This window comes from Pholcus phalangioides, unplaced genomic scaffold, assembly GCF_987345545.1.
Source record: "Pholcus phalangioides strain wild (caught in Gottingen) unplaced genomic scaffold, Ppha-v1.0 ptg000009l_1, whole genome shotgun sequence".
Classification (NCBI taxonomy): Eukaryota; Metazoa; Arthropoda; class Arachnida; order Araneae; family Pholcidae; genus Pholcus; species Pholcus phalangioides.
This window is the reverse complement of record NW_028301602.1, coordinates 11134922-11149714: the sequence shown is the minus strand read 5'-3', so window position 1 is coordinate 11149714 and position 14793 is coordinate 11134922. Positions and strand designations below refer to the sequence as shown.

Sequence of the window (14793 nt, the reverse complement as noted above, 5' to 3'; positions counted from 1 at the left end):
CATCACCCTGAATCAGTATTGGGTTCGATGGATTTTGAACGAGGTCAGATCCCGACTTCCTTCTTCCATAGGAATTGCCCAACAGCCTTTCAACAAATCCAAAGTGGTTTTAATACTCGCTTTCCCTATACTATATATTAGATGGACGGCATCTTCCGTAGGAAAATCATCAGTCTTGGTTACGGCGTTTAGACATATGTAATCAATACACAGACGTAATCTCCCGTCTTTCTTATTTACGCAGACCAAAGGATGAGCAATCTCTCTTATGAACTTTCTCCAATCAGATCTAATTAGATAAGTTCATCTATCTGGGCATCGACTTGGGATTTCAACGCTTCTGGAATCCTGTAAACCATATGGCTTCTTCCGTTCTTTATCAGGGTCCAGTTTTATTTTACTGCCGCCTACTTTTGATTTCTGTACCCTTCCAGTAAATATGTCTCGATGTTGGAGACGTCTCTTAATTGACTCTGTATTTCCACTAGGAGGTGATTCATGTCAACCTTGGAGGTAATATCTGCCGATGGATATCCAGAATTGATTCTACGTGAAGCTTGGATTTCCCCAAACTCTTGATCATCGTCGAAGATGATTCCTACTGCATTCACTCTCGGAAAATATCTCCTGATTTTGTTAGCATGACAATGCCGAATTTTCCTATCTGGCAGTTTCACTTTGTACGAGAGGGAAGGGCAGAACTCAACGATTTCCCGAGGTCCCGTCCATTGCGCGTAAAGTTTGTTTGATGAGTCTGCAGATACACTTGTTCACCCACTTGAAATTCTTTTAGATCAGCTCGCCTGTTGAAATAATCTGCATAAGTTTTCTGTTTGCCTGCTGCAATTACCGACGCTTGCTCTGCCGCACGTTCGAAATCAATTTTTTGTCAACAGATCATGGATATGTGAATCAGAATGGAATCACACGTCCATCAATGTCTCAGCTAACAAAAAATGAAATAATACTAGATACAATAAACACATACCACATTGAAGCCACCACTGAAAACGTTGTCTTACACCAAAACCTCAACTTGATGCCATAAATATCCGAGATTTCAATAATATCCCGTCAATTGGTAGTGAGAAAACTATTGCAGATGAAAGTGTATGAAATATCATGGGACACTTCTTCGTCTACAAGACATCAAGGATTTCAAATTATTTCACAAGATCCTCATTGCTTACAGATACGTTGGAATTATGAGAATTTTTTCAAATCTAATTGGACAATCTTGGTTCAAACCCTTCAGAAAGAACATCGTCAGGTGCTTCCAACTGCGAAAAAAATAATGCAGTGTCGGATCCGTTGCTCTTATTCCAAACGTAGAAGCGCGCAATAAAACACCGAAATCCTATCGGTAATATAGAAAATAGAAATCCTTCAGCCTCGAGTTTCCTCAACCCTGACGCACATCAAAAGGGGTCATTTCCACAGAATGATTAAAAAATCAATGATATAAAAAATAAAACTATTGGATTAATGGTCTTACCCACTACTTCTTTGTTTTATAACCCTATTCCATTCATGCGCTAAGATATTAAAATTTTCAAAAATTGCCGGAAAAAGAAAAAGCTAAGGGGGCACGCAGACCCATTCCCGTCTACCTAGGAATAGTCACCCGCCTCGTCTATCTATTGTTGAAGGGTAAATACTTTCTCATTTAATAGTTGCTTGTATTGTTTCAAGTAATTTTTGTATTTTCGTCATTTAAATATTTGTATTTGTTTCAATAATAATGAATCAATTAGTTATTTTTTTAAAAAAACGGAAGCCAAAATGTGGAAAAAGTAAAAAGGAAAAATACTACAGTTTATTTGTACAAAAATGTATTTAATGCACAACGTTCGAGAAACACCATTTAAAGCTGTTCTTATCAATTCACCATACAGCAGATCAAAGTTCTGAAAACAAGGTCTACATCTGCTTGCACTTATACAACAAAAAATAACTGTTTTTTTCTTCACACAAATGATTTCACAGGAATTAGAATATAAATATTAATTAATTGTTATATTCAGAGTAGTAGTTCGCGTTTTACATGGTATTCAAATGACCGAATCTTCTCTTTTTTCTAGGATCAGATAAATGTCTTTTGCTACCAGTTGAGGTTGCGCGAATGGGAACTCCAAAGGTACCTACAGGCACGTAATAATTATGAATGAAAAAATTACTTACGAAACTTTGTACGATGACGATAAAATACATATACTACTTTACCGCACACCAACTCAGGTCACATCGCCATACGGCAATTTCCAACCGCTGGAGCTGGGTGGGAAATGAAGACTCCATCTAGGCTCGCTAGGTAAAGAACTTTTTTCTGACGTTCTATGCTTTTGATTCAAACCCGAGGACCTTGACGGTAACCTTCACAGTAGAAGACGAGCATCTTACCGCTGCGTCACTTGGACGCTAAAATACATGTACCGCCACCTATTATTTAATAAAAAAATAGGTTAATGAAAAAATATATATAGTACTGACCTGCGTCTTTGAGCATCTGCGGAATCGATACCGGCTCAACAGATAAGCTAAGCACAGCTTCACTTCGAACAGAGCAAAACGCATCGCGACGCAATTCCTCGGACCAGCTCCGAACGGCAGGTACACGTAAGGATTTCGCCGGGCTTTCTCGTCCGCTGTAAACCTGTATAATACACAGGAAAACACAAAAACAATGAATGATAGCATTGAAAAAATCACCGTGTATTAAATCCAGTACTGATATATAATTTCATGCAGGAGTATTTACATGCAGGTTATTATTATGCAGGTATTTACTCGCCTGTTTGGATCGAACGTATCTGGATTTGGGAAATATTCCTCGTCGTGATGCAATGCATACACTGGAATCACCACTAAAGCGTCTTTCGGTATTATAAGGTTAGTGTCACCAACTTTATAATCTGTTTGTGCCATTCGCTGTGTACTAAAAGAGAGAAAAAAAAAGAAAATAATATGCCCACACATATTGTTTAGCTTGATGTAAAATATAAAAACCAATTGTATATATAGTAAGAGGAATGAGACTTTCATGAGCCATTATACAAATACAAACACTAAGGCCACAATAGGCAAAATGTCTGTGGCGAGACTTTTTAAAGGGGAGATCGGCTCGCATTCGCGCCTTGATCTTGGGAACCACAGCACTAAACGATACTGGTGTCCCCCTTGTCGAAGCATTTGATTAACGGTATATTAATAACTCATGGTCCATCCCATCCATCCCGTTGAAAATTTTAAACGCTTCGATCATATCCCCCCTGTCACCTGCGTTCTTTAGATGTAAACATAGTCAGAATCATTTAAATATGATTGCGGCATGCAATATATCTATAGCTCAAGGCTCGTGTACCAACATGACAAAGCATAACTCTTCTCTACATCCCGTCAACAAAGTCTATGTCCCTCTGTAGGTATGGTGTTCAATACTGTACCTTACGGCATACTTCCGTACGGGACGGAATAAGCCTCGGAAAGTCGGAAAAATGGCTTTTGGAGAACGCGAACAAACCGTTTTAAGAATGAAACCGAGCATTCTATTCGATTTTTTAAACATCGCTGAACAATGTTCAGAAAGCTCGTCGATGACATTTCCCGAATCAGTTGCATAGATAGTTATACAATTCAACTCTTAAGTAACACGTAGGTTGACACTCATTAATATCGAGCAAATCATTATTAATTTATTTTATTTTTAAATCTATAAGTGGCGAGAATGAAAAACATGCGAACTTGACCTTAATAATTTTACGAGAACCAGAATGAGAGAACATGCACTCATCAACACGAAAGGTCAAGCTCCGTTCATTTGCCCATGTCGAAATGATATTCAAGTCCGTCTAGCGCATCTCCCTATCGCTTGGATTCCCGACTACCTCGATTAGCTTTACATCATCTGACAATTTGCTGGCAATCCCGTCGATACCCTTTTAAAAAGTGAAAAATGTAATGGGCCCAAGGACACTTTCTTGAGGGACTCCACTCTTCACACCTGTCCAGTCAAAAAATTTTTGTTGATCATAACCCTTGTGACCAATATATTTCTCTCAAAACCACGATTCTAATCAATTCAACAAGTTACCTCCAATCCAAATCTCACGTACACGCTACAAGAGTTTGCCATGTTGGACCCGATCGAATGCCTTCCGGAAATCAAGATAAACTACGTCGACGTTTCTGCCTTTCCCCAAGTCCTGGTCACGTGATCCTTGAAGCAAAGGCGGTTGGTTGCTCATGACTTTCCCTTCCCGAACCCACGCTGATTATCTTACAATTCATTATTCTCGTCTATCCACTTCGCCAATTGCCTTTTGATAATAATTTTCAAAATTTCCGAGAGGGAGCTCGTCAAACTCACAGGACGATAATTGGATACAGCCTCTCTACTATCCTTTTTTAAATATCGATGATAACAGTCCTGATAAGTGTATGATTAAAATAAGGGAGAAACACCAGTCTTTTATGAAAATATAGAGGTCCCTATAATACACACATAAAACAACGTACAACGTACAAAATAAAGTAAATTGTTTTCAGTATTGCAATAAAATTATCAGAATTAATGAAACCGAGTATCATAATTCTATAATCATGAAATAGCATTCGAAAAAAAAGGAATAATAAAATTGCAATTACAAAGTTCCTGGCGGATATTTCCGGAGCGTTTCAAAAACGACGTTGTCCATAAACTTCATGTTTTGCACGTTCTCGTATGTTAATTCTTTCTACATTGGGAAAAAAATTCCAAATTTGATATAACCAATATCAAAAAGATCAAGGGAATTTTTCGATAAGCATGAAATCTGTTATGAACTTCAAGCATTAATCAACAACAGTATTCTATGCATTTTTGTTTTACGAATGCGTTTTATTACGGTATTTTCCGATGTATCTCCTATAATTTTGGTGATTAATTCACCAAAAAAAAAAAATCGATTCGAATGTTTTAGCGCGGATTATATACTGCTGTCTTATCTTCTTTTCTTTCAAACCTAACACAACTCAGGTCTATCACCATCTATGGGTGATTTACTACCTAGTAAGTTGTGTCGGAAGTGTAACTGTGCGTGTACCTAACAGTCTGAGTACGTACGTAGTGTTGTGTTTGATTTTTCAGTGCCGCCATCTATATTTCTGAAGTGATGTGAGCGATGTGTTATGATTGAATTAAATTTTTACTGTTTGTAGGTCTGTCGCTCTCTGTAGCGAGACTTTTTAAAGGAGAATTCGGTTCGCATTCGCGCCTTGAAGTAGGGAACCACAGAAAACCAACTTCAACTGATCACGTGATTTTCATGTGCCGCGTTTGCGTCGAATACCAATAGTAGATATCATCTCTGGTACACTTCTGAATGCGCAGCAGAATTTTAGAGAAATGCTAAGGTATGTGCATGCGCAGTCAATCTTGATAGTTTAATAAATGTTGTCATCAAGTCATCACATCAAGTGTTGTCACGATAGATAAAAAGGTTTAAAACAGCTAGTCTAACTGACAAAACATTTGAAACATAGATCATTAGAGATCATTAAACCATTTCTGTTAAAAAATATTGAATCATGCATAGTTAATACAAACTTACTTGATTCATACGGAGAACTTCGTCGATTTCAGAGATGAGATCTTCTTGAATGTGTTCATTTAATGCTAGCTCGTAAAGCGCAAACGTGATCGTTGAAGCAATCGTTTCGAACCCCCCAATCAAAAACACCATGCATTGTGCCAGCATTTCGTCTTCATTCAGACCTGAGAAATGATAATAAAACTTACAATTTTCATATTATCGAGAAATATCAATGTCGACGTACACGTTGACGCATCGGATGATACTTAAATGCGCAGTAGATGAGTCGATAAATACCTTTGTATTCTTTAGGTACGGCATTATCCTGATTTTGGTTATTTTGTGAAGACGTCTCCTCAACAATTTTCTCGTTAGATGAGGGATCAGTTTTCTCGACATCATCATCTGCATCACAGCTCGAGTTAGAGGCATCCAACATCAATTGTAAAAAGTCATTCCTTCGCTGTTGACAGAGTAAAATAAACTGTCAAGAAAGGCATCAACATGATATAGTATTAAACGTTATAAGTTATTGTATAACTCAGCTTGCCTTTCAGTATGTCCTTCAGTAAAATTAAACAATTTTATGTTAATTTATGTTTTAAAATGCATATAGTCAGAGTTATTTTGAATTTAAACATGACCATTATATTTTACCACTTCACTCTTCTTTCTTTCCTCTACTATATTTCTAGTCAATTTCTCGAAGAAACCAAATAATTTCACATTGAATGGATTTAAATGTAGAAACTTCAGCAAGCCGTTGAACGATACTGGAAATTGATGAAGATATAAATTAAAATACAATAAATACACATTTAAGTACGATGCAGTATAAAAATTTTGCCTAATGTGCCTTGAATGTTTGTTGAAATGTCAAATCTCTCTTTAACTTCTTTGTTTTAAAAAATTTGGACATCTAACTTTAAAAAAATATAATACATGAATGTTTTCACATTACTTTTCGAAACATTTTTCACGCAAAACATTAAATTTACTACTAGTTCAAATTTAAAAAAAATATTCAATTTTTGATGTTTCAGTCTACAGCTCAATATTGCACCAAGTATGTTTCTTGAAAACATTTCTTTGAAAATGATGTGAATCCTGGTTTTATGCGAACTGTGAAAACATGAAGAACATGAAAGGAAAATTTAAATAGAATTTTATGAAACTAATAAAACCAATAATACTCACAGTATGTGAGTTTAGCTTACTCAAGGATATAGTCCTTATTTGTCCCATGCGGCTGAAAATTTTTGCAAAAGCCTTCATGAAAGGACTGTCCAGATCATTGAGAGAATCGATTTTCGTGCCGAACGCACTGCTTGAGATACCATCCATCGTAAAGGCGCTCGTGAATCTATTTGATCGAAACACGCCTTTGTAATGCGAAATGCCACATTAGGCCAAAGTCACGCATATACTTGGAGAAAAGTGCAAAAATCAATGTACTCACCTCTTTATATCAGATGGAATTTTGAGTGATGCATCTTTCTCTAAATTCTTCGATAATGTTTCAGCACAATCGAGAATAATACTCGTCATCTGCGAATGACAGTTTCATTCTGTTATTTGCTAAACATTTACATAAAACCATTCACCTTAAAAAAATAAATCAAAACAATCTTCTATATATAAACTATAAAATATCTCTGAAGAAATCCAATGATTGTGCATGAATTTCATCTCATCAATGAATGTAATCACTAAATAAATAGAAAAGAAAAAAAAACTTATAAGTCGTTCATAGTCTCCGTCAATTTTGATATCATTAAAATCATTCTGATATCTAAAATGATTTAAGAAACCAGAAGCACGGGAATCGCTGTATTTTTTGATTAAAAGTAAAATTTACACTTTTAACAATAAAATTGTTATAAAATATGGTAAAAATGCACATGAATGAATAGGTTATGATAATAATTATAGGTTAATAAACTTATAGTTGGTGTAGTAGGTAATAGCAGTTGATGACTGAAACCAGTAATATGTCAATAACATTATCTATTATATCTTCTAAAAACAAGTGAATCGTATTTAAAAGAATACGTAATATATATACACGTTGCATATAACCTTTTTAATTTTTCCGGTAGAAAATGTAGGTGACGTAGCATTCCTTATTCGTTTCCATTTGTCATCATGCACTATTGACAACATGCTGTCGACTACAGGATCCCCAGTCGATGCTTCCTGAATGAGGAGAAATGTCAGAGACAATTGCATTTAGTTTTCCTACTCTTCATGTTCCACTCTTATTTCCATTCATACAAAGGCCACAACAGACAAAATACACAACGAGGTGGCTGAAAAAAAAATTCTCATAAAAAAGATGGACGTCAAATACGATTAAAACACAGCGACCCGAAATAATAGCTATTATTACGAGAAAACACACATACACATACACACTAAAATACAACACAAACGAACAAATGATTATGATAAAATAAAATACACTGCCCTTCAAAAAGTATGGTTGCCTTTTCTATGTATGGAGATATAGCTTCCCAATAAATTACATTATGAACATCGAATTTCTTTTTTAAATATGTCAATTGTGGTAGAGCATACCGGAGGCGAGCTGTTCCATTTATTCACAACCCTTTTAGAAAAAACTCTGTGACACCACTACCTGGAATTGTCCCTCACTAAACGATACTGGTGTCAACTTGACGAAACGCTCGACTGACGGTGTATTAATAATTCATGATCCATCCCGTTGAAAATATTAAGCACATCCATCACCTCCCCTGACACCTGCTTTCTTCCAATGTAAACATATTTATAAAGTCAAGTTTCTTTCACAGCTCAAGCCCCGTGTACCAACAATAGCGGACGTTGCTCTTTTCTGCACCCCCACCCCATTTTCAGCCAAGTCTATATGACTCTGTATGTATGGCCCCCAAAACTTTACGACATACTCCAGTCCAGGACAAACTAAGCTCCTGAAAAGTGGAAGGATCACTTTAGGAGAATGCAGAGATGCCTTTTTAAAAATGAAACCGAGTATTTTATTAGTTTTTTCAAATCACTGCGGAACAATGTTCAGAAAACCTAAGTCGCTCCTGAATGAGAATTCCCAAATCAGTAATCCTATTTGCATCCAGAGTGATATTAATTAATATAAATAATATTAATTTATTCATATGTATTTTATATTCCCTAATGACATACTCACGAAACGGTTCATGAAATGTTGGAAATCTTTGACCAAAATGAGGCGAATCAAATCTGGATCACCTGTGTATAATATTGTGCTTCCATATGAATGCAACCTAGTGGGAAGAGAAAAAACCCCATTTAATGCAGTGATCTCTCATTTATGCGTTTCTCTCAGTCATAAGACGATATTCTGTCAGGGGTATACTATAATAATGCTATTCACTTATACACCCCCCCCCCTTAAGCATCTTTTATCTTGTTCCCTTGCACCGACACATAAGTGAGAGATCACTGTTGTACAGTAACTCATTAACCATTTGAGAAAGTTATTTTAGGGATTCAATGTGGAAACTTACCCAAAAAGTTTGCCGAATTTCTTGTAGTTTTGTTGTATTCCCAAGTGCATAGGCTGGAATAAAATTTAAGTAAATAAAACAAAATACAAAAATAGCTGAAATACAAAAATTAAACACCAGACAGCAGTTTCAAGGCTACTATAGCCCCTTCGTCAGTGGAAGTAGCCTGTTATAGCACGTATTTTTTTGTACTTCGAGCGGATATCGTTGGACTTATTTTCTTTACGTTGTGCTCAAAAACATATTTCCATTATAAAAAAGATGTGTGAAATTCTATCTCTCCATTCAGATTACACAAAGTACGTGCAAAATGCTCGGTGAATGGTTCAATATTTAAAGAACAACGTGAGTTGGAAATGCGCACCCACGCATGCGCTTTGAGAGACACGTTAAGATTTGCACCCTAGCGTCGAAAACACTAAGCTGAACCAGAGCTGTCCGGGCAACCACACAACACATTGATTTTGAAAGTTGGTGCCACAATGCAATGGAACAACGCGTAAACAGTTTTGCTACAAAATGGGGAAAACTGCGATGTTGACCCATAAATTGTTGATGAAAATGTACGGAACAGAAGCAGTGAGTAAAAAGTGTGTTTACGACTGATTCTTCCACATCGGAAAGGAGAAATTGTTTATTATATAATGAGATGCGTTCGCGTCGACCATTAACCTGCAGAACACCAGAGATCATCGAACGAGTGCGACAGATGCTTGCGGACAAAGCTGCATTAAGAGCTGCATTAAAAGAGTAACTTTCAAGCGGCTTTGCTTGCGGATGATCGGTGACTGACTTTAATAAATGATAGCTGATGAGTTGGGGATTAGCAAGGCCATTTCAGACCTCTTTTTGTTCCCCCGGCTCAAAGAACTCATGGAAATCCTACACTTTGTAGACGTACGGGACATCTAAGCAAGAGTGACATCGTTGCTTCGGACGATTCTAAAGAAAGCTTTTAGCAGCTTTACATCCGTTGTCATAAGTGCATTGTAGCTAATGGAGATTACTTTGGAGGCTAATAAAGGTATTTTGTTTTTATATTCTGTGTGCTATACTTTTTGAGATCATTAACCGAACGTTTTTAGTGTAGCTTGTACATAAAACAATTACAAATTAAGCCAAATAAGGAAATTCGTCATGAATAAATTCGCACTCTTCGATGAAAGTTATAGAGCTCCAAATTTTATTATCTTCACTGTAGACAACAGGTTTCATATTCAGGATCTCTCTATACGCAGGAGTGAAATATAACCTTTCAGGTATATTTTTCAAGTAGAGATAAAAGTAGCAGAATGACGACTATTCAAATTCCTAAAATAACTGATTTTATAAATACTTGCAAGCTTCAACCAAATAAATTCTATGGCTTGCAGATAGTTTATATAGCAATTGCAGCTTGGTATTTGTTATCTATTGGCCCGTATTTTTTTTATCTATTGATAGGTTTATTCAAACATTTGGCGAACATATAGACGTATAATAACCCTTCTTTTCCCAAAAAAATTTGTATTACTAGCACATGCGGAAGGATAGAGGGGAAAAATCTGCCCCCTTCCCGAACACTATACAATCGCCCCCCCCCCCCCTTCGTTCGAAGGATCTGTATCGCTTACGTTGGCAAATGAGTGCCTGAACTGAACAATATAAAACAGTATTTTCGTTATAAATATTTGACATTCATAATTAACACAAAATAAAAATTCAATACCAACCCTAATTTAAAACCCAATTTTCATTAAAACTATGCTAACTATAGTTTTAATTTTCTCACCAGCTCAAGTTAACTTGACTGAATGAAAAATACTCACGAATAAAGTGAAATTAATTGCAGAGAGGAGAGATTCCCATCCGGAAAGCACAGGTATTCCTGCTTTCTTCCAAGGGTTCTCTGGAGCAGTCAAGTATCTATTAGAACAGGAGAAAAACTCGCATCACATAATGTTTAACGCTTGTATCCCGCCAAAAAAAAAAGTTTTTGAAGTAATTAATCGAGTCTCTCAGTAATTTCTTACTTGTATGGTATCCATAATACGAGGAATGTAAATACAATCCAGAAAAAAGAACTGAATGCATCCATCTAGTCGGATCGAATGCTCGTGGCAGAGTGATTACTCGAGATCGTAAAAGCGTCAAAAATATATTTCCAAGAGCGAGTGTTGTTTCTTTCACGCTTAAAAAGCGATTGCGTTGTTATGGTAATAAAATGGAGGAGGAAGAGAATATGAAGAGAGGGGATTGGCGTACCACGTGATGCCAAACAGAGAATCGTATTTTCGACTGAGTCACGTGCATGGCGCTGATGTATAATGTATAACGTTGTATAACCGCGTGGAGTGTGTGTGTCCTTCAAAAATGAGATTTTCCGTCTTAATGATATTATTTTATAAAAATGACAGACAGAGAGAGATCATTAAGGTACTCTCTGTATTTTTTTTTTCTGTCGACAATATCAATTATGATCACGTTTCCGCCTAAAAAGCGCATGCTTCATTATTGAGTGCAGAAAATGGAATATTCCTGCGTCTGATTATGGCCATTGTTGATGGAGATAATGACTAAAATAGCACTCACCAGATAGAATGAGTTTTCTAAAGTTTTGTGTGATGAGTGTTAAAATCTTTCTATTCTCTGGATTAGGAATGCATCCAATTTCCTAACTGAATACAGTTAAACCTCGATATAATGATACTTTGCGGACCAAGAGAAAATTTCGTTTTAGAGTAGGTTATCGTTGTTTATATCGAGAGGTAGCGTTGTTATCAAGCGTCACAAAATTTATGCTGTTGTAGGCATGTCTTCTGAATTGGCGTTGCTTGTACCACGATAAAACACATTTATAAGTATAAAAATAGAGTATACGTACATATGTATGCGTTATATATACATTTATTCACAGCAAAAAAAAGAAAATTTAATGAATTTTTAGTGAATAGTTTTGAGAATAAAATCCATTTACATGTTTTAACACTGTGTTCTCGTTGAGTATTTTGCCTGTTGTGACGTTGTATTTGTATTTGTAAATAGTTTCTCGCACAACCCTTTTGTGTACTACAGAGAGGGTATATAGTGTATAGAGGGTATAGGGGGGGGTATATAGTGTAAAATACCAACGTTATTAAATACCCTTGAAAGAACCAACATGAGATGAAGAATTTTAGAAATATTTTGAAGGTGATTTTGAGTTGGTTTCGAAATACCCTAAAAGAATACCGTTATAGGGAGATTTTCCGTTATATCGCGAGGAATTTAGCATTAGACTAAAGACAATTCCAAACAAGATTCGAAAAAAATATCGTGGTAGAAGGATTCATCGTTACATCGAGTATCACTGCAGCAAAAAGTTTCACTATAAAAATAGTTCTTCTGGGCCACTGCGCCTCTTGGTCTATTACAGTCGAATCCCATTATAACAAACTCCAAGAGACCGGAGAAATCACTTCATTATAACGAAAATTTCGTTATAAAGTAATTTCAGGTTGTTTGCATTGTTCCTATGTAAACTTATTTGAGGGATTAGAAAAGTGTTCGTTAAAATGAGATTTTCACTATAACGGTATTCGTTAAAACGGGATTCGACTGTATTTACTTTTTATGACACATTTTTTTTGCATCTATATACCAGGTGGTTAAAAAATATAGAAGAATATGAAAGTATAGATATACAGTGTATGTCAGTATTTCTTACCCCTTTTTTATGACCCCTTCCCCCGCTTTGGACTTACTTACTTACCAGGGGTCACTGATTATTCCGAGCTCCCCCTTATCCCGATCCAGGAACGAGATCTTTCCTATTTATTGAAATATTTTTTTTCATCAAACATTTATAGTAAACAAAAGTTATAAATAAGGTCAATCTGTGCTGGCTCATTGTGAGTTCTGTTTGAGGAGGGGGGACGGCTATCTATTGTCTATGCTTTATCATCTCAATATCGTGGTCCCACGGGCAAAGTGATGTTCTGGTACCCAGAATTTTCTGGAGGCCCATGGGCTGAGAGAAACGGCTCCAACATATTTACATACTTTCGCTAAATAAACATTGCATCAGATCTCATTATTTATCCCGCTATGGACGGGATGCCCAAGAGTGCGCATGCCCAAAAGGCTCGTACTTTATGGACAGTTCTGTTAGATTTTGAAAATATAAGTCACATGCTTTTTTTACTATATTTCTCATAAAAGCTGTATTTCTTCGCATTTGAATTTCTTTCACAGCTCTCTGTGGCCTCCTTCAATTGACCCCCCCCCCTCCCATTGGATTTTTATTCGTTATCTTCCCCCCCCCCCCAAAATATACAAGGACCACAAGAGGACCATATGACCCAATGATGAGAAGAGAAACAGTGGAATGTATCAAATACCAAGCATGACCAAGAACGTCTTTTTGGTAAGCGATGTTGCTCACTAGAGGCTGGCAGTAGGGCTTCCTTACGTATGTATTAAGGTACTTATACAAGAACAAAATACTTTTTGTAGAAGTTACAAAATTTGGCGTTTTATATTTTTCACGGGGTTCTTGTGTACATAACTAGAGAAAGTTCGTCCTTTCAGAAATGTGTAAAACAAAAGGACAGTTTCATCGCAATATGACAAAAATTGAGCGAGATATTTCATTTCAAAGGGTCCCATTTTTTCGAAATTTTTGGCATTGGAAGCCATGTTTTCATGTCATTTAGGAGTTGGTGCAAGGAATATAAATTGGAATGATATAAATGGTTAATTTCTTTTCCCTTCAATGTCACTCAGTGCTACTCGTTTGTAGTTCACCAGCGAGTGAAGTATTAAATAATTGAAATTGATAGCTTTACAGCAAAACCTCCTCTTAACTGACACCCCTCAGATACGGTCATTCCCCCCCCCTTTTTACGGCCAAATAATAATTTCCCAATTGTTTGATAAAAAAGTTCATTTCAAACCCCTGATTAACGGTCAATCCTCTGCTATGGACGAATTTTTTGTTCGCAAAAGAGAGGTTTTATTGTATTAATCCGCACGTATGTGCCAATCAGGGTCGGCAAAACTACGATGAAAATAGAAATAACAAAATTACTGTTCGTAAAAATAGATAAATGTTATATGTAAAAAAATAAATAAATACACGTATTATATACAGCCAAACGGGGGGTATGACATTTTACTGGTGAACTATTGATCTTAGAGGTATGCTTCCAATCAGGAAAAAAGTTTTCAATTAACGTGTAGTACTCATATATGCGTTTCAAGGGCTTGTATAGCAATTAAAATATAAAAAATTAACTTATTACACAGTCCCCGTGTGCTCCAGAACACAATTAGAAAGTTGTTGCTCTGTCTCTGCTGATGCCAACACAAATATTCAACGTTTTCAAATGCAATATTCACTGAGACATTCAAATTTGAAAAGCGGAGGAAATTTTAGGAAAACATTGAATGTAGGCAAAACGGTTTTTTTCCTCATAAAAACCAGTGAGTGAAATTCTGTAATAATTTTTTTGCGTGTGAAGAAATAACGAATGGAAATTAATTATTTGATTTTGTAAAGAAGTAATTTACCGACTTCATTGGTAAATTAAAAAAAAATAACGGTGGAATATCAATCATAATAAATCAATGCATCACAGATGTGTTTGAAACCCATAGCACATACACATTATTATGTTAAGTACAATTCCAACTATTTCTCTGTTCAATTTGATAACGACCCCTGAATTCCCTCTCGAACT

General features: G+C 36.1%; 1 protein-coding gene across 1 annotated transcript; it reads right to left on the bottom strand.

Moving 5' to 3' along the window:
- Window positions 1-1822: 1822 nt before the first annotated feature.
- On the bottom strand, window positions 1823-11275 carry LOC149081745 (cytochrome P450 3A7-like). The gene is made up of 14 exons (XM_089237170.1): window positions 11107-11275; window positions 10903-10999; window positions 9095-9147; window positions 8755-8851; window positions 7650-7766; window positions 7030-7118; window positions 6788-6933; window positions 6228-6343; window positions 5868-6033; window positions 5589-5752; window positions 4645-4733; window positions 2792-2935; window positions 2491-2653; window positions 1823-2141 (listed from the first exon to the last, which is right to left on the bottom strand). Exons 1-14 carry the CDS (start codon window positions 11169-11171, stop codon window positions 2052-2054), a joined length of 1596 nt encoding a protein of 531 aa, XP_089093296.1. The 5' UTR covers window positions 11172-11275; the 3' UTR covers window positions 1823-2051.
- Between the last annotated feature and the right edge of the window lie 3518 nt (window positions 11276-14793).

Excerpts from the sequence above, each read along its gene's own strand:
- LOC149081745 (XM_089237170.1), bottom strand. The coding sequence starts at position 11,171 with ATGGATGCATTCAGTTCTTTTTTCTGGATTGTATTTACATTCCTCGTA. Across the intron at positions 8,852-9,094 it reads AAATTCGGCAAACTTTTTGG|GTTGCATTCATATGGAAGCA; the intron begins GTAAGTTTCCAC and ends TCTTCCCACTAG. Across the intron at positions 5,753-5,867 it reads CGTACCTAAAGAATACAAAG|GTCTGAATGAAGACGAAATG; the intron begins GTATTTATCGAC and ends ATCATTTCTCAG.